At 34.5% G+C, this 21,790-nt stretch overlaps 1 protein-coding gene across 1 annotated transcript in view; it reads left to right on the top strand.

Moving 5' to 3' along the window:
- The window catches only part of LOC109846839 (mitogen-activated protein kinase 9-like), a 30,123-nt gene continuing 9,123 nt past the window's right edge, over positions 791–21,790 (top strand). Inside the window, exons 1-2 of the mRNA XM_020416079.1 lie at positions 791–947; positions 14,260–14,330. Of these exons, the coding sequence (XP_020271668.1) occupies positions 791–947; positions 14,260–14,330 (228 nt within the window). The remainder of the gene's footprint in view (positions 948–14,259; positions 14,331–21,790) is intronic.

Here is a 21,790-nt window from a genome sequence, read left to right on the forward strand (position 1 = left end):
CATGCTATGAGATATATGTGATACGATTTACTTATTGGTATACGTTATATTTTTTTCTGCTTGAGATTCTATTTACTGCGTAATAAGCTCTACTTCTAAATTATAGATGTCAGGAAGAGGACGTGGACGCTGAGGTACTAGAGCTCAGGGAGCTGAGCAAGTCGATAGAGAATTCGACCCGCAGCAGGCTCCGCAGCAGGCTCCGTAGTACTTAGTGGATCTCATAGCACAGTTAGCAGCTCGTCTGGCAGATATTAAGGAGTAGTTAGCAGATCAGGTTCATCAGGGAGCACCCATTCAGGAGAAGATGCCAGAGGGGACATCGATAGTCATACCACCACCTTTAGTTAATGATGGAATGGCTGAGTGGGAGGCTTGACTTCGTTTGGTAGAGAGGTACCAGAAGTTGAAGGCTTAAGAGTTTTATGGTTCGACGGATTCCATTGCGGCACACAAATGGAAGGAAGATGTAAACAACATTTTAGACATGCTTAATGTAGATAGTGTGCAGAAGCAGAGGCTAGTAGCTTTTAGCCTCAAGGGCGATTTAGGAGGATGGTATCGACTTCAATTTACTCCAGAGTAGAGGTTGACGGCCTCGTGGGAGACTTTTGTGTATTTCTTTGAAGAACAGTATGTTTCGGCTGCAGCGAAAGCCGGGAAGGAGTTAGAACTAACTCGATTGGAGCAAGGGGATATGTCTGTGACGGACTTTGAGAGTAAGTTTATGTCACTACTTAGATTCACTGGCATGTGACACACCGAGGAGAGGCAGGTCCAGATGTTCATGATGGGACTTCGTCCAGGTTTACACCGATATCTAGTATCTCGGAGATTTCGTTCAGTGTGGGAGGTGGCAGATGCTGCCATAGCTCAGGAGATAGATACGACTATATTTATTAAGGGCAAAGATGGTAATGCTAAGTTAGGACAGTCTGGGGATAAAGGTAAGTGTAAGAGACCTTTTACAGGCTCAGGAGGACCCCAACATCAGAACAAGGCTCCACATCTGCAGGGTCCCCATAAGAAGGGCAATCAATAGGATCAGAGGGCGCAACAGCAGTGCTGATTTTATGGAGCTTGTTTCAATTACAACAAGCTCGGTCATAGAGCAGCAGAGTGCCGCAGTGCACCCACAGCAGGCCAGCAGGACAGAAATCATCATCAGCAGCAGAACCGCACTCAGGGTCGCGGTCAGGGTCAACAGTTGAGAATTTAGGCACCTCCAGTAGTCCCGAGGATTGAGGGATAGGTACGAGCGATTCAGGAGACCCAGCAGGGACAGATAGTCCCATACGTTCCAGGCGATGCAGCCCAACATACTGGTAGAGTGTATGCAGTTATTCCTCGCAATCATGATGCGAGCGGGATGGTGGTGGAAGGTACTTTCCTTGTGAATTCCTTTCTAGCATGTATTCTTTTTGACTCTGGCGCTTCACATTCTTTTATCTCCTACGATTTTACGGTTAGACTCCAACTTGTGGCGCATCCATTAGATTTTTCTTTATTTGTATCTACTCCTTTAGGGGAGACGTCTCTTTTAGAGAGTATTTGTAGGAATGTATCATCAGTTTAGATGATTCTGAGTTCGTGATAGACCTGATCATGTTACGTATGTCTGAATTCGAAGTTATCCTTGGTATGAATTGGCTATCTTTTTACCATGTGAGTATCGACTGTTTTACGAAGACAGTCAGTTTGTGAGCATATGATGGATCTGAGTTAGTAGTGGTGACCTCCAGAGGCAACCAGTTTGTGGAGTCATATCTGGCATATGCCGAGGAGGTGATATTACGTGATCGGGGTACAAATTTGAGTGAGATGTGAGTAGTCTCAGAGTACCAGGATGTTTTCTAGGATATACCAGGATTACCTACAGTGAGAGAGGTCGAGTTTTGCATAGAGTTGCAGCCAGACACCGCGCCGATTTCCTGAGCACCTTACTGTATGGCGCCTGCTGAGATGAGGGAGCTACAGATCAAGCTAGATGAGTTGTTGTCTCAGGGATTCATTTAACGGGGTCACTCTCCATGGGGAGCATCGCTCCTCTTTGTAAAGAAGAAGGACGGGAGTATGCGATTATGCATTGATTATCGCGAGTTGAATAAGGTCACTATCTGAAACAGGTACCCATTATCGAGGATCGATGACTTGTTTGACCAGTTACAAAATCTCAATATTTTTCAAAGATAGATCTTTATTCCGGTTATCATCAGTTGCGGGTTCGGGAGATGGATATTCCCAAGACCGCATTCTTGACTCGATATGGGTCTTTCGAGTTTCTTGTCATGCCATTTGGGTTGATCAATGTACCCGCAGTATTCATGGATTTGATGAATCAGGTTTTTCGTCCATACTTGGACTAGTTCGTGATAGTTTTCATCGACGATATCCTCATCTATTCGAGATTGGAGGCCGAGCACGAGCAGCATTTGAGGTTGGTATTGCAGACTTTACGAGAATTCCAGCTGTATGCCAAATTTAGCAAATGTGAATTTTGGTTATCAGAGGTCATATTTTTAGGTCATGTCATCAGCCGGGAGGGCATTGCAGTAGATCCAGGTAAAGTAGAGCCCGCACTTGATTGGGAACCACCAAAAATATTTACCGAGATTTATAGCTTCTTAGGTCTGGCGGGCTAATACAAAAAGTTTATTCAAGACTTCTCGAAGATCGCAACGTCACTTACATGCCTTACTAAGAAGGGTGTATAATTTATTTGGGTCATAGAATGCAAAGAGGCCTTTGAGACATTAAAGACAAAGTTGACTTTAGCACCAATACTGATTATTCCTAGTAGTGATAAGACTTTTGTTGTCTACACTGATGCATCCTTATCAGGTCTTGGAGGTGTATTAATACAAACCCAGAGAGTTATTGCCTATATTTCGAGACAGTTGAGGACTCATGAGCAGAATTATCCTACGTATGATTTGAAGCTAGCAGCAGTGGTCTTTGCACTGAAGGCGTGTAGGCATTATTTGTACAGAGTATAATTTGAGTTATTCACAGATCACCAGAGTTTGAAGTACCTCTTTTCACAGAAAGAACTCAACCAGAGACAACGTCGATGGATAGAATTTATTAAGCATCGCTATAGAGTACCATCCGTGAAAGGCGAACGTGGTAGTAGACGCACTGAGCAGGAAGCGTTGTCGCGGGCTAGCAGCTTTGAGGTGTTCACTATATCGGGATCTTTATACTCTCAGCCATTATGATATCAGGCCAGAGATTGGCGGGAGCAATGTTTTCTTAGGAGCTTTATTAGTACAGCCGTTTTGGGGAGATAGAGTAGTCGGAGCTCCGTTAGAGGATTCTTGGATTCAAACCCGCAAGGGGGAGATTTCTAAAGAACCCAAGGATGATTGGACTATTGGAGTAGATGGAGGCCTTCGAATGAAGGGCATGATTGTCATGCCGAAAAATCTACATCTGAAGAGGGAACTTTTTGACGAGGCACATTGTAGCAGATATACAGTGCACCCAGGTACGACGAAAATGTATAAGGATCTGAAGAGGCATTTTTGTTGGAGTGGTATGCGCAGAGAGATTATAGATTATGTGGATAAGTGTTATACCTGCAAGCAAGTTAAGGCAGAACATCAGAGACCTGCAGAAACCCTATAACCTTTACCCATTCCCCAGTGGAAGTAAGCAGATAGTTCTATGGATTTCATAGTAGGGTTGCCTAAATCAAAGAAAGAAAATGATTCTGTTTGGGTGATAGTTGACAGATTGACAAAGTCGGCACATTTCTTACCTGTGAGGACGACTTATACGATGGACATATATGCGAGGATTTTTATTCGAGAGATTGTCAGATTGCATGGAGTTCCGGAGACGATTGTATTAGATTAGGGCTCAGTCTTCACATCCCATTTCTGGAAGAGTTTTCAGGATGCTTTTAGCAGCTAGTTATCATTCAGTAGAGTATTCTACCCCCAGACAGATGGTCAGACCGAGAGGGTGAATCAGGTATTAAAGGATATGCTGAGAGCATGTGTTATAGATTTTCAGGGTAGCTGGGAGGACCACATTTCATTAATTGAATTTGCATATAATAATAGTTATCAAGCTACCATCGGGATAACACCGTATGACGCCTTATACGGGAGGCCTTGCAGATCGCCTATATGTTGGGCAGAGCCAGATGATAGTCTATTACTTAGCCCGAAGCTAGTTAGGCAGACCACGAAGAAGGTGGTATTGATTCGGGAGCGCATTCTTGCTGTACAGAGTCAGCAAAAGAGTTATGCAGATTAGCGGAGATGACCCTTAGAGTTTCAGGTCGAAGACTTGGTTATGTTGAAAGTATCATCAATGAAGGGCGTTCAGCGATTCGGTAGATGGGGGAAGCTTGCCCCGAGATATGTTGGTCCCTTTAGTATTATCGAGTGCATTAAAGTTGTTTCTTATAGATTAGACCTTCCAACATCGATGTCGAGTATACAAGATGTCTTTCATATTTCGATGCTCAAGAAGCATTTGTGTGACAAAAAGCAGCAAAGAGTGATTGATTCACCAGAGGTCAAAATCCAAGATGATTTGACTACCGTAGAGATTCCAGTATGCATTCTTACTAGAGAGAATAAAAAGCTTAGAAACAAAATCATTCCATTAGTGAAAGTACAGTGGAACGGGTAAGGAGCCGAAGATATTTCTTGGGAGCGTGAGGAGGATGTACGTTGCGACTATCCGCACATGTTTGAACAGGTAAGATGTTGATATTTAAACGTGCTTATATGCGTTGATAGATATGATTGCATGTGTTGTTTATTCACATTAATACTTAACGCTAGAATGGGTCATTCAACACTTAGCTCTTAATTATTCAGAACATATGGTATATATATGAGGAGTTCCTTGTTTGGATTTTTCGTCCGACGTACTAGTTCCATCTAATTAGGGGTTAAGTGAGGATACACATATTTTAGATTGGTTAAGTTTAAATGTGGCTTATGATTCATATCTTGAAATTAACGGTACGAGATGTGTACGAGAGAGTTTCCTTGTCTGGATTATCCCCTCTTAACTCTTTTCTTATATTATTAATTCCTATGATTCGATTGTAGAATTTCTAGGACGGAATTCTTTTAAAAGTGATATATATATAATTAATATGTGATTAATTATGATATATGGATTTTTTTTTGATAAATACATTTAAATGGTATGTGAGTAGTATACCATGTGTTTTGAGTATAAACAAGTTCTTTCGTGAGGAAGAAAAGAGTTAAAATATGCACAATGGCCAAATATATGAGGAGCTGGAAAATTCCAGTCCGGTCAACCATCGCGGTCGACCGCAGACGGTCAACCGCCACGGTCGACCGCGAGACCTGCAGAAGCTTTTCTCCTGTTTTGACTTGGTTTCAGATTTCTAAAGCTCATATTCGTTTTCCTTGGTTTATATATTAATCTTTCATGAATTTTCTCAGTTTTTCTAAGAACCCTAACGCCACCAAACCCCCATAAACCCTAACTTGATTCTTGGAGAAGATTGGAGGCTTTTGAGCGGGATTTCGTGTGGTTTTTGGCTTTGGGAGTGGGGATCTTCTTTGGTTTGGCATCTTAAATGTTTTTTACAAATCTCAGGCGAGTTCATCTCTGCTAATCCCCCTCCTAGTTTTTAAAACATTTTTAAAGAGTTTTTAACATGTTTTATAGAGCTAAATTAACTAGTTTATGAATAAAAGTCAATTCTTTTGTATTATATGTATAAAGACTAGGTCTTTCCATGTGAAAAGGTTTGAGAATAAATTTATAGAATATATTTAAGATCTAAAATTGATTTAAAAGTTGTTTAATCAGAAGAAAGATGAATTGTTCTTTGTTTCAAGTTCTTATGCATGTTTTAGGGTTTTAAATATGAATTTTTATGCACATAATCATGTATTATATATTGTGTTGCTCCCAAAAGTTTTTATCTGTTGTTGACATGTTTCCATGTAAGATTCATATTGTTTTAATCATGTTTGAATCACCTAAATATGGCGTGAACACAACACACATAATCAGATTTAGAATCTGGAATTTTAGCCCACGGTCGACCACGCCTTAGTGACGGTAGACCGCGTGCAGGGCAGAGGCCTGGGTAGGCCCTGGAACCCGTTACGGTCGACCGCCGCATAATTGTTGTCGCCCACCAAACTGTATATCGGCCTGTGCGTGTTTTGTTCGATTGTTTTGGTTTTTGAACGAGCCTCTCGATCTTGTACTGCTATAATAAGATGTTTATGAGTTGTTTAACACTTGAGATATCAGTAAACACCAGATATGGACATGCATACCGAGACATGTGCACGTATATTTAGAATATGTTGTGTAGACATACATTTGTCCTAATTTAAGTTGATAAATATGAAGAGTATAGTAATTTCATGTTTCCGAAATAGAGAGATGAAACCTATTTCTGCAGGACGATTGAGTAAGAATATTACAAAAGTATCGTTATATCATGTATCCGGAATGGGGAGATAAAACCTATTTCCGTAGGGCAATTGAGTAAAATCATTACAAAAGTAGCGTTATTTCATGTATCCGAGATAGGGAGATAAAACCTATTGTCGCAGAGCGATTGAGTAAGAATATTACAAGAGTATCACTAATGCACATGAGATGCACACTTGTAAGTATTATAAATTGTAGTTTTGCTTCCATTTTGAATACCCATAAGTAGGATACTTTCTCTGAGACCGTGACTTACACGATATGGCTTATGGTTAACTTTTGTTTTGGATGAGTTTCCCTTATATTAGATCCGTCTACCCGAGTGTAGATCGAGATGAGATATTTTTTCTACAGGTTTGAGGTTTGGAGTGTTACCTTTTTGTTTGTTGTTTTTCATTTATGGAGTTTGGAATTAGTATTTAGGGAGTTACAATTTGAGACATGGTATATACTATACATGAGGGTTTCCTTATTTGGATTATTTCGCTCGACGTACTAACTCTCGTGTTATGGATTCCTAAATACTAATATCCAGTTAGATTTATATGAATGATTTTATACTTATATACTGTCTCTATTTTCTATATTCATGTTTCCGAAATAGAGAGATGAAACCTATTTCTGCAGGACGATTGAGTAAGAATATTACAAAAGTATCGTTATATCATGTATCCGGAATGGGGAGATAAAACCTATTTCCGTAGGGCAATTGAGTAAAATCATTACAAAAGTAGCGTTATTTCATGTATCCGAGATAGGGAGATAAAACCTATTGTCGCAGAGCGATTGAGTAAGAATATTACAAGAGTATCACTAATGCACATGAGATGCACACTTGTAAGTATTATAAATTGTAGTTTTGCTTCCATTTTGAATACCCATAAGTAGGATACTTTCTCTGAGACCGTGACTTACACGATATGGCTTATGGTTAACTTTTGTTTTGGATGAGTTTCCCTTATATTAGATCCGTCTACCCGAGTGTAGATCGAGATGAGATATTTTTTCTACAGGTTTGAGGTTTGGAGTGTTACCTTTTTGTTTGTTGTTTTTCATTTATGGAGTTTGGAATTAGTATTTAGGGAGTTACAATTTGAGACATGGTATATACTATACATGAGGGTTTCCTTATTTGGATTATTTCGCTCGACGTACTAACTCTCGTGTTATGGATTCCTAAATACTAATATCCAGTTAGATTTATATGAATGATTTTATACTTATATACTGTCTCTATTTTCTATATACTCCTACCCCTTCCCCTGGAGAGAGGTGGAGATGATCTCGCTATAGTACTTTGACGCTCGTTGTTTCCCCCTTTCAAGTAGCGAGTCGGGCTCACGGAGAGTCATAGGTTGATGAGATTTCTTTATAGATTCCATCTAGCTATTTATTATTTTAGTAGTTATTACAGAACTCCACAGTTAGTTGTTTATGTTCAGACTCTAGACTTGTATTTCATTTTGTAGAGGCTGAGAGCCATAGTGATACTTTATTTGACTCATTGTACTTGAGGTGTATTTCAGACTCAGAGATATTTCTATTTTAGTTGGGCTCACTGATGATTATTCTCTTATTGCTTCTGTGTACACATGGTTTGTTCTATCTCTATTATTTGCCTGGGCTCACTGATGATTATTCTCTTATTGCTTCTGTGTACACATGGTTTGTTCTATCTCTATTATTTGCCTATCGGTGCTTTTACCTATTTGTTATTTCCATTAAAGAGATAGTGACTGTGATGGTGAAACGTGTCGTAGCATGGTGTTTGGTACTTGGCAGGTTTGACATTCTGGGTTTCGCCTTGGATTGCAGCCTTGCGTGAAACCTGGGGCGTCACAATCAAGATGCATCATCCGTGAATGTTATAAAATACTAATATCCGCCTCTTGTTTTAACATTTAAAGGAACACATACAACAGAATGTATATTGTCAAGAGTACCTTCAGCTCTATCATGTTTTCCTGAAAAGGATAGTTATGTCATTTTACCTTTTAGGCAATGTTCACAAGTTGGAAATTTTTCTACTTTAAGAAAATCTAGAGGACCATCTTTTACCAACCTATTGATCCAATCAATATTAACATGATTCAACCTTGTATGCCAAAGATAAGTTGGGTTACTTTGATCAAACTTATGTTTAAGAGATTTATCAACTTTAATAACATTTGCCGACGAATTAATGGCAGTTGATATATAATATATGTCATTTTCAACTTCACAATGAGCAATAATAGAATTTTCAAACTTTATAGTAGATGTATCATCAAATAAAGTAGATTTTCTATTTTTACGAAGTTTAGAAATAGAAATCAAATTTCTCCTAAAGGGTGGCAGACAATCTTTTAGTTCCATTACATGCCATTTATTCAAATGCAAAAAATAAGTTCCTATAGATAATGCTAAAACTAGGGCTCCAGTCCCTGTTGTTAAGGTGATCTCTCCATCTTCAAGCTTTCGTCTTTCCTTGTACCCCTGCAAAGAGTTGCAAATATGCGAAGATGAGTCGAAATCCACACACCATATATAAGAAGAATAACTCACTACATTAGTTTCTACTAAGGAATGAGATGATATACCTTCAAAAGATTTATCCTTCTTCAATGATACAAGGTAACCTTAAGAATTTCTTTTCAAATGCCCCTTCTTATTACAAAAGAAGCATTCATTACCAGTCTGATACATGTTTTCTTTCTTGGAAACTTTTTCTTTTTGCTGGCTTTTTCTTATAAGAAAACTTTCTTTTCTTATAGTTAGACGGTCTAGCAGTGTAACCATCATTATGACTTTATCTTGCTTCATAATATCCCCAACCCTCTACAACATATTGCTTAGTTTTGGCAAAGTGAGATTTGGTTCTTCAATACTAAAATTCACTTTGAAGTGATTAAAGGATTGAGGAAGTGAAACAAGAATTGCATAAACTTTTGATTCATTATCCAGCTCGGCTTCCAAGGATTTTAATTCATTTATGTACCCTATCATCTTATGAACGTGGGCCTGAACGGGTGTACCTTAAACCATCTTGGTGTTTATCAAACTGCTTATAGCATTTTGACGTGCAGTACGATTATGTTCTTCGTACAAAGCCTTAAGGGTTTCCAAGATCTCCTTGCAAGTCTTGTTTCCTTCATGCTGTTATTGGCCTTCTTGTTTTGATGATAATTTAACAAACAATTTATGACTAATATTGGTTTCAATATTTTGGTTTTGTGTTGTTTAGTATATACATGAAAATGAGCTACATTGATATTGAAACCTAGACAAATCAAGTCAACCAATCAAGTTCAAGCTTCATATGATTCTCTCTTGGTATACTTAGTATAGGTTTATATGTAATGTGTGCTAATTCTTCAAGCTCAAATTTTACACACACATTTATTTGTAAAATTTCTCAAATCATAGGTGTTTTTATGCAAAATAGAGATTAACATGCCTTAGACTATACAAACATTATAAACATCTTTTGTTGAGTCCATAAATATATTACACAAGTTTTCAAAACTTGATTTGAGCAAAATATCAAAATTAACATGTTTATGAACACATGTATTTTAGTGTTTTTGAATATTTCTAAGATTTCACAAATGGTAAGTGCAAATTGAAAAATTTCTTTTCCAACATGTTCATATTTATGTTTATGAACTTTTTCTAAAGTTTCAAATTTTTTAGAATTTATTTACTATTTTTAAATAACATTTGAAATTCATTTTCAAAATTCAAAATAGGCTGAAAAACTGTTATCAGTCGACTGATGCATATTATCAGTCGACTGATGAAACTGGCTAGAATCATCAAAAGTTTTTTTTTTATGCCTAATAAACTATCAGTCAACTGATAAACTCATCAGTCAACTGATGATGTCTTCAGTCGACCGATGAGTTGCTAGTTGCCTGTAACGGTCAGCTCATCAGTCGACTGATGAACAATATCAGTTGACTGACGAATAATATCAGTCGACTGATGGCCCAACGACTAGTTTTTTCCAGCTTTCTGTTTTCTTATCCTGTTATTGGGTTTTCTTGGTTTTTGGGCTGTGGTTTTTATCCTATAAATACCCCTTATTGTTACACTTCAAAGATTATTAAAAAGAGGTTTTTAACAAGAGTTTTTAAAAAGTTTAAAAGTTTGTTTAAGTTTCTTCTCAAGTTTTGGTGCTTGTTTACAAAGAGAAAGCTTACATTGTCAATTGAGGAATTCATCCTTAATCTTTCATCATCTACTCTTTGCGTTTATAGAGAAGTTTCCCTAACTCAATTATCTAGCATTTTATCCTTGAATTTCATATCTATTTTATTGCTAGTTCTTTTTGAGTTAGATTTTATTTATACTCATTTTATCACATACATCCCTATTTGAGCTTTTAGTATTTTATATATAATATATTGGGTTGTGGGATTGTGATATTGTGAGAGTGAGCTTACATTGAGTTCCCATCTATTGTAGAGAACAAATCTTGTATTTAAGCCTTATTGTGAGTTACACATTGTATTACACTTATACACTGAGAGGAGTGGTTGGTGAGAGACGGGGTCAATTCCAAGAGGAGTGGTATCGGTTGTAAAGTTTAGAGAGAGGTTGTAAATCCGAGCACTTGAGGAAGAGGACACGAGCTAGGCCAACACTTAGAGGATGTAAAGTTTGTATACATTGTGCGTGTTGTAAACGTTTGTCGGTAAGCGTTAAAAACCGATTGTAAATATTTTGGGTGAACGTTGAAAACCCATCATGATAGTGGATTCTCCCTGAGAGTGAGGAGCGGAGACATAGGTCGGAAGGACCAAACTCCGTGATCATATTATTGTGTTTAGATTGCTCTTTGTGTCCACTATTTATTTATATCGTTTCTTGTTTATTTTCCCTTTGCATATATATCCTTGATTTAATCCAATAGAATACCTATCTTGCTAGTGTATATTTATTAATAAGTTTTAATTGGCATTAAATCGGATTAGATTAGTATTCACCCTATTAACCCCCCCTCTAGGGTGCTAACAATTGGTATTAGAGCTTGGTGCTCTTTGATTTAAGGTTTAATCGCCTTGAGTTAAAGATCCAAGCTTCCGTATTTTTGCTAATCTTGTTTTAATAATTCTCATCTTGCTTGCATAATATATCATGGACATGCACGGTGCACCTAGCCTAGGTTATAGTATTAATGTTGCTCCTAAATTAGATAATTTCTCCTATGCTCAATGATGTGTTAGATTTAAATTATTTGTTAAATCTAGACATTTTGATTTGTGAAAAATAATTGATTGTGCTTATATTGTACCCACTTTGGAGAAATCCAAGTACAGTAAAAATGATCAAAAAATATTTACCATGAGCAAACTTTTATTAGAATTTTTACATAATGTGTTTAATTTATCTTTTTCTAATAAGCTTGATTCTTTTGATAGTGCTTATACATTGTGGAAACTTATAGAAGCAAATCAAGGGAATTTGGAAGCGATCCAACAAGCTTTTGAGGATTCCGCTTCTAGTTCATATGGAGCCTCATTTTCATACACACGACCACTAGGCGATAGCCCTAGTGAGGTATGTTAGTCCGATAATGAAAATGATCTTACTATTAATTAACTCACACATGGTTATGAATTATTGATGCATGATTATAAAAAATTACAACGCAGCTTTATTAACTAGAAAAACAAGCATGTTGAATTGAAATCCACTCATGAAACACTAGCCAATAAGTTTGATGTCATTGCAAATGAAAATGTATATCTTAAAGAAAGCAATGAAAAACTAAAATTGGAAAATGCTAGTTTGTTTCATGATAAATGTAATGCCACATTAGAAGTTGAGAACATTAGAAAAGAACTTAATTCTTTTATAAATGATAATGTATGTTCCACTTCTAATAACAATGCTTATGTGAAAAATAATGAGTTGAATCATGTTAAAATAGAATATCCACTTTAGATTCAATATTAAAAACTTGTGTTGTTAATAACAACAAGCTTATGGACTTATGTGCAAAGTCCAGTGCAAATTCTTCTAAGAAACCTACACACTATGCACATATGTATAACAAGATTTATAAGTGTTTCATTTGCGATCGTAAAGTCCATATTGCTAAATTTTGTTATAATGCACAAAAGCCTATCAAGTCTAATCATGTTTGTGCATCCCATCAAGCTTCATCTTCACATGTACACACACTTAATGATCATCATAAACATGCTCATGTATACAAATATGATTTTTATGGTTGTTTTGGTCATTTGACCAAATTCTGTTTTGATTTGACGAAAGTTTTTCGGTTGCAAAATAATTTTAAAGAAAAATCTATTTTTGCAAATGATTTTCGTGTACCACCATTTAGTCAATACAAACCTTTTAGACTGTTTCATTGCACTCATTGCAATCAAAATGACCATCTATATGAATTTTGTTTTGATTGTGTCCGTGCACCATATATGCCCAAAAGGAATCATAACTGTAGGGTTTTGAACTTTAATGATAGGGGTCATGTCTCTAGACTCTTCGGTGCCAAGAGTAATTGTGTACCAAAATAAGTTTGATCTTTGAGAACAAATTTTTTAAATTTTAGTTTTTCATGTTCTTAAAGATGATTTTTATTTAAGATTTTTGCAAACAATTTTTAAAATCTTTAAAATAAAGTATTTTAAAATATATATACATTTTATATTATTGTTAAATTAAAATATTTTTTGGATTTTCAAAACCATAGTTCATGTTTCTCATGTGTTTTATAGTCTTGGTTTGAACTATATTGTTTTTGATTCATTTTGATGTGAACGATGTGTTTGTGCTTTATGAGATCATTGTAAAATACTTTTTTGATGATATTTATGTATTTGTGCTTATGGATTATCAATTAGTGTTTTATAATGTATTCTTTATGCGGTTTGATCAAATTTGTCTAAGAAAGATTTCCTTTTGTTGATCAAACGTCTTTTTTTTAAAACATACTTTGTTTTGAGTTTATATATGAGAGGTTAATTTTTTGAGCAACCCCCCGGATGTATTAATTCTTTGTTTGAAATTATGTTTACCGGGCATTCATATAGGTTGAAACAAGCTTTTCTTGTTTTTGTCGAAAATGAGTATATTGATCTTTTATGTATTTATCCAAAGCATACTAATATTTGATCTTAATGGATAAAACTTATAAATATTTCGATAAATTTTCTTTGTAATCATGTATTTAGGAAAGATGTGTCCATTATTTATATTGATACAAAATATCCTTTTTAGTGGACATCATTGCCTAACCTCTTTGCTTAGAGATTTTGTTTTGGTGATTTGAGCATGTTTATCATTTGAATCATGTATTTGCTCAATCATCTTATTTTTTGTTAAAATGATACTTTATGTTTTTTCATGAACAAGGTTTTGGTTTTTATAAGTTTTCATAAACTTATACTTTGTTTTTATGTATTGAGACATCATTCTCATAATAATATATTTATATATGTTCTCAATCAATCATAATTTATTGTTTCATAACTTATAAAATTTCTTTTGGATTTATTAACAAATTATTTGATTCTTGATTTTTGATTTTTAAACCTTCGATTTTCATTTTTGGGAATTTATTGTTTTTGATATATATCCTATGGATATATATTTATGTTTTAGACTCTTGTGACTTTTTTCTTAATGATACATATATGTACGTGGTAACTTGATCTTCTTTAATGTGAGTTTTATTTAGGATATTCTATATCAATGCTTACTCACATTTATTTGCCATGCTCATCATTGCATATTTTTTATGGCTTTTAAATAAGGGGAGAATTCCCTATTTCTATATTTCTCACCTGTGCTTACATGTAGGGGGAGCTTTTAGCTCTCATTGTGTATTTTCCTCCATTTTTGATGTTGCCAAAGGGGAAGAGAAATGTGAGGTATATAGTATGTATTTTTTTGAGCTTTATTGATTTTATATGTAAATAGTTTGTCATCATAAAAAAGGTGGAGATTGTTGGCCTTCTTGTTTTGATGGTGATTTAACAAATAATTTATGACTAATATTGGTTTTAGTATTTTGGTTTTGTGCTGTTTAGTATACACATGAAAATGAGCTACATTGATATTGAAACCTAGACAAATCAAGTCAACCAATCAAGTTCAAGCTTCAGAAGATTCTATCTTGGTATACTTAGTATAGGTTTATATAATGTGTGCAAATTCTACAAGCTCAAATTTATGGTTTTTGTATATATATAGTTATATATATACATATATGTTTTGGTTTGATAGTTTTCAAGTTTTACTATGAAACAATTGAATATAATTAGAAAACATATTTTTGTTTCATACTCATATGCATATATATGATTTCATCAATATCAATTTTAGTTAGTTAAATGAAATCATGTTTTAGTGCATTATATGTGTATTTTGATAAAATACTACATTCATTGTTTATAGACTTCATAACAATAGTTTACATCTTTCTTCAAGTCTATAAAATCATTTTGTAAAGTTTCAAAAGTTGGTTTAGCCAAAATGTCAAAATTCACATGTTTCCATTTTCGTGTTTTGGACTATTTTGCAAAATGATGATTTTTCACAAATGGGAAATGCAATTTGGAAAATTCTTTTTGTAACATGTTTGTTTTCATGTTTATATACATTTCCTAAAGTTTCATTATTTTTGGACTTCATTTGTTATTTTTAAACATATTTTCAAAAGTCTTAAAAATCTGTTTTAATATCAGTTTTCTGCTGTGTCAGTCTTCGGTCGACCGCACCGGTCGACCACTTATTTGTTCTTTCGTTAGCATGCAGCAGAGAGTTGGTCAGTCGACCGATGCGGTCGACCAAGAGCTTTCTTTGGTCGACCGCACCGGTCGACCGACAATTGTCCAGAACAGTTCTTCGTGCTTTTGGTCTCCGTCGGTCGACCGAAATTTCTGCCGGTCGACCGACAATAGATCCGTTGCTTTCCCAACGGCTATTTCCTGAACTGATTTGCTGGGGCTGTTTCTGTCTTTTGTTTGGACTTTGGCTGAGATTTAGAGTGGGTATAAATACCCTATTGCTGCTCTCTTTCAAGTCAACAAAAAGAAATGTTTTAAACAAGTTTAAAGAGTTTTAAACAAAGGTTTTAAGTGTGTTTTAGTGTTTGTTTGGTTTGAAGATTGTTTTCACAAGTGGAGGAGATCATCTTCTTGTTTGGGCTCCAATCTCCATCTCTCCATCTTGTCATCTATTGGAGAAGTTTTCTAAACTCTATCTAGCTTTACATTTGCTTAGTTATTTGATTATCATTCTTTAAAGCTAGTTTTTATATTAAGTTTAGATTTAATTATATTATCTCATCGTTACACACACCCACTTGAGCTTATTGTATTTGAATACATAGTATATTAGGGTTGTGAGAGATTGTAACATTGAGTTTGTGCTTAATTGAGTTCTCATCTATTGTAGAGAACAAATTTATATTTGTTACATTGTGAGTGGTGTAAGGTTTTCGGTGAGTTAGAAAACCGAGTATGTTGTGAAGTTTTCGGTGAACTAGAAAACCGAGTGTGACGAGTGGACGTTGATCGGTGATCGTTGAAAACTGACATAGTGTGGTTGTAAACGTTATTCGGGTGAGCGTAGAAAACCCGGTTGTGATAGTGGATTTCTCCCCGGGAGTGGGGAGCGGAGACGTAGGACGGAAGGTCCGAACTCCGTGATCATATTGCTTGTTTGAGTTTGTCTTTGGCGTCATTTATATTTATGTTCATATCTTATATCGCCATTGTAATTAGCTCATTATCTATATCATCCACTATCTTGTTTAGATTGTTTACCCCTTGTGTTAGTTTACATATCCTATACATATATCATATTGTATATCTCTTTGATAGGATATATCATCTTGTGTTAGTTTATATATCCTTGCATATATATATAATTCATCATATAGGATATATCTCATTGTTTATATTGCATATTCTTGCACATAACTCTTTGTATATCTATCTTGCAAGAATATATTTATTAATTAGTTTTAATTGGCATTTAATCGGATTAGATTAGCATAAGACCCTAATCACCCCCCCTCTAGGGTCTAACAATTGGTATCAGAGCTTGGTGCTCTTTGATTTAAGGTCTAATCGCCTTGAGTTAAAGATCCAAGTTAGCTTATTATGCTAATCTAATTTTGAGCTAAGTGGAATAAGAATGATCATCGTATGTTTACAATGAACAATATTTTGTTAGAATATTTGCTAAATGCTTTTAATTCATATATGTCTAACAAGTTTGTTCATTTTGATAGTGCTTACAAACTTTGGAAATTTATAGAAGCATATCAAGGGGACTTGGAGGCGATCCGACAAACTTTGGAGGATCCGACTTCAAGTTCATACGGAGCTTCATGCACACGGCCACTAGGCGATAACCCTAGTGACGTTTGCGAGTTCGAAACCATTAATGATTTACCTAATGATGAACTTTCTTGTGCTAGTGAAAAATTGTTACATGCCTTTAACAAATTGCATAAAGATTTTGTTGATTTACAATGCAAGCATGATAATTTAAAATCCGATCATGAGAAGCAAGTGTCCAAATTTAATGTCATTGAAAATGAAAATACTATGCTTAAAGAAAGCAATGACTTATTAAATTTGGAAAATGAAAATTTGATCTCATCTATTGCTAGCCTATCTCATGCTAAGATTGATGCCATGTTAGAAGTAGAGAACATAAAGAATGATACAGCTTCTTTTATAAATAACTATTTATGTTCTACTTCTAAAAATGCATATGTGCCTAAAAATGAAGATTTGAATATTATGAAAAATAGTATTTCATCTTTAGATTCAACTTTGAAAATATGCATTAATAATCATAAGAGGCTTATGGACATGTGTGCCAAAACTAAGTCAAAATCATCCACTCATTATAGTGTTCTATATGCGGCCGTCAAGGTCATTTAGCTAAGTTTTGTTATGATGCACACAAACATAAAAATGTCAATGCTCCTTGTGCATCTCATGTAGCTTCTTCATCACTTACACATTCACATGCTCATTCTCACAAAGCTCATCATAAGCATGCTAGTGTGTTCAAGTGTGATCATTGTGGTCGTTTTGATCATTTAGCCAAATATTGCTTTGATTTGAAAAGAAAATCTCATTTGACAAATGCTTCCAATAGACCACATGTTTTTAAATGTGATGTTTGTGGTAGGTTTGGACATCTTGTTAAATTTTGTTTTGATATACAAAAAGCTTCAAAACTACAATATGTTCCAAATAGACCATTGTTTAAGAATGTTTCTCATTTGCAAAATAATTTTAAAAGAAAATCTTTATTTGCAAATGATTCCCGTGCACGAGCTAATGGTCCACAAAAACAAATTGATCTCTTTCATTACACAAATTGCAATCGGAAGGGTCATTTGAATGAATATTGTTTTGACCATGTTAGTGCACCATATGTGTCTAAGAGGGTTATAACCCTAGGGCTTTGAGCTTAAATGATAGGGGTCATGTCCCTAAATCTTTTGGTACCAAGAGTTCTTGGGTACCAAAACAAATTTGATTTTCAAACTAAGAATTTTAATGTTTTTATCCTTCTTTATCTTGGTTTTGAAAATTATGCTTTGAAATCTTTTTATATGAAAACAATTTATAATTGATAAAATCTTTTGTTTTCATGATTATTTGTTTTGTTTTGTATAACCCTTCGGATTTATTGGGTGTTTATTCCCAAATCTTGTTTACCGGGTGCTAAAATGTTTATATGAGTTGTTACTAGCTCAAGAGCTAGATATGGTTGCCTCTCATGATTTTTTTTTGAATCAATGATGATTTGGTCATACGTTTTTGGATTTAAACTTTGATTTATGATTTCTTTTGGTTGATTTGTTTTCATTTGAAAACTTTTTGCATGATTCTCATGTTTCTCTTCTTTTGATTTCATAAATCTACCTCTACAAAGGGTTTTTATGTTCTTTGATATGAGAAAGTATTTTTTATCTTGATATATTTATATATGTTCTCATTATCTCTTGAATGTGAGTGATTTTTGGCATATTATTTATGCTTGCTCACATGTTTGCCATGATCTTTTATTGCTTATATTTCATATGGCTTTTTGATAGGGGGAGCTATTCCCTATACGTGCTTTGTACTCACCCATGCTTATTGATAGGGGGAGCTTTCGCTCTCTTCATACCTTTGTCCCCCTTTTGATGTTGTCAAAGGGGGAGAAATATTGTGAGTATATTTTTTCTTGTTTTTATGCATGTGAATTATAAATTATATATTCATTTACTTCATGCATACATTTCTTTTTGTAAATTGTTTGTCATCATCAAAAAGGGGGATATTGTTGGCCTTCTTGTTTTGATGATGTTTAATAAACAATTTACTTCTAATGTTGTTTGTCTAGTATTTGTGTTTATTTATTTATTATAGACAAACAACGAAGTTGGAGGATGGATGGAATCGAGCCTTAACGATCATATCAAATGGAGGTTGGCGGAATTGTGGAGTGAAGCAACGTCAATTCTTTTGTCCCCTTTTTGATGTTGTCAAAAGGGGAGAAATATTGTGAGTATATTCTTTTTGTTTATATGCATGTTACATTATACTTTGTATATTCATTTCCTCTCATGCATATATCCTTTTTTGTAAATTGTTTGTCATCATCAAAAAATGGGAGATTGTTGGCCTCTTTGTTTTGATGATGTTTAACAAACAATTTATCACTAATGTTGTTTGTCTAGTGTTGGTATATTTCTATTTATTATAGACAAACAACGTGTTGGAGGATGGATGGAATAGAGCTTCAATGATCATATCCAAAGGAGGTTGGCGGAATGTCGGTGAAGCTTATGAAATTCTAGTTCAAGATCCAAGTTCAGCTTCATCCGCAACGTGTACCAAGTTGAGCTACAATGAAGATCAAGATCATTGCTTGGGTAACTTTAGTTTAGATTTTATATTATGTGTGTTAGATACTCTAAGCTCAATATAATATACACACATATTTTATTGGTTTCTTCGTATATATATATATAGTTATATATATATACACAAGTTTTGGTTTCTATGCATATATATAGTTTTATATATATGCATACATAGTTTTGAGTTTTCATGTTTATAAATATGAAATCACATGTTTCATATTTACTATTGTGTTTTGGTATTTATTGCATAGAATATGCAATTTTTTGAAAATATTGTATTCTTAGTTTTTGGACTTAACAATAATCATATACATACTTTATTAAGTCTATATAATCATTGTGCAAAGTTTCAAAACATGGTTTAGCCAAAATGTCAAAATTCACATGTTTACATTTTCGTGTTTTGGACTATTTTGCAAAATGATGATTTTTCACAAATGGGAAATGAAAGGGAAAATATTTTTCAGATATTATTTCTCTTACATGTTATTCTACATGTCTAGAACATTCTCACAAAATTTCATAATTTTTGGAGTTCATTTACTATTTTAAATTGATTTTACAAAATATCTGCGTACTGCTACAGTAATCCGGTCGATCGGAAATGTCTCTGGACGTTGGTTACTGTAGCTAACGGCTATAATTCCCAGATTTTGATATATCCATTTTTTTGTCTTTTTGCTTGGTTTTCTTGGGTTTTTGGGCTTGTTTCATGAGCCTATATATACTCCATGCCCTCATACTTCTAAGGGTACTTAAGAAATGTTTTAAACAAGTTTAAAGAGTTTTAAACAAGGGTTTAAGTGTGTTTTAGTGTTTGTTTGGTTTGAAGATTGTTTTCACAAGTGGAGGAGATCATCTTCTTGTTTGGGCTCCAATCTCCATCTCTCCATCTTGTCATCTATTGGAGAAGTTTTCTAAACTCTATCTAGCTTTACATTTGCTTAGTTATTTGATTATCATTCTTTAAAGCTAGTTTTTATATTGAGTTTAGATTTGATTATATTATCTCATTGTTACACACACCCACTTGAGCTTATTGTATTTGCATACATAGTATATTAGGGTTGTGAGAGATTGTAACATTGAGTTTGTGCTTAATTGAGTTCTCATCTATTGTAGAGAACAAATTTATATTTGTTACATTGTGAGTGGTGTAAGGTTTTCGGTGAGCTAGAAAACCGAGTGTGTTGTGAAGTTTTCGGTGAACTAGAAAACCGAGTGTGACGAGTGGACGTTGATCGGTGATCGTTGAAAACCGACATAGTGTGGTTGTAAACGTTATTCAGGTGAGCGTAGAAAACCCGGTTGTGATAGTGGATTTCTCCCCGGGAGTGGGGAGCGGAGACGTAGGACGGAAGGTCCGAACTCCGTGATCATATTGCTTGTTTGAGTTTGTCTTTGGCGTATTTGTTTTTGCATTTATCTTATATCGCCAATTGTGCATTGCTCATTTATTTTATCCACTATCTTGTTTAGATTGTTTACATTGCTTATCCTAGCTCATATATCTTGTGGTATTTCATACTTGCTAGGATAACTTGTTAATTAATTTTAATTGGCATTTAATCGGATTAGATTAGCATAAGACCCTAATCACCCCCCCTCTAGGGTCTAACAGTTTATATGTAATGTGTGCTAATTTTTCAAGCTCAAAATTTACAGACATATTTATTTGTAAAATTTCTCAAATCATAGGTGTTTTTATGCAAAATATAGTTTAACATGTCTTGGACTATACAAACATTATAAACATCTTTTGTTGAGTCCATAAATATATTACACAAGTTTCAAAACTTGATTTGAGCTAAATATCAAAATTAACACGTTTATAAACACGCGTATTTTAGTATTTTTGAATATTTCTAAGCTTTCACAAATGGTAAGTGCAAATTAAAAAATTTCTTTTCCAACATGTTCATATTTATGTTTATGAACTTTTTCCAAAGTTTCACATTTTTTGGAATTTATTTACTATTTTTAAATGACATTTGAAATTCATTTTCAAAATTCAAAATAGGCTAAAAAACTGTTATCAGTCGACTGATGCATATTATCAGTCGACTGATGAAACTGACCAGAATAATCAAAAGTTTCTGTTTTTATGACTAATAAACTATCAGTCGACTGATGAATGAACTCATCAGTCGACCGATGAGTTGCTAGTTACCTGTAACGGTCAGCTCATCAATCGACTGATGAACAATATCAGTCGACTGACGGCCCAACTTTTTGTTTTCTTGTCCTGTTGCTGGGTTAATTTTCTTGGTTTTTGGGCTATGGTTTTCATCCTATAAATACCCCTTATTGTTACACTTTAAAGATTATTAAAAAAAGGGTTTTTAATAAGAGTTTTTAAAGGGTTTAAAAGTTTGTTTAAGTTTTTTCTCAAGTTTTGGTGTTTGTTTACAAAGAGGAAGCTTACATTGTCAATTGAAAAATTCATCC

The sequence above is a fragment of the Asparagus officinalis genome, chromosome 7, assembly GCF_001876935.1.
Source record: "Asparagus officinalis chromosome 7, Aspof.V1, whole genome shotgun sequence".
Taxonomy (NCBI): domain Eukaryota; kingdom Viridiplantae; phylum Streptophyta; class Magnoliopsida; order Asparagales; family Asparagaceae; genus Asparagus; species Asparagus officinalis.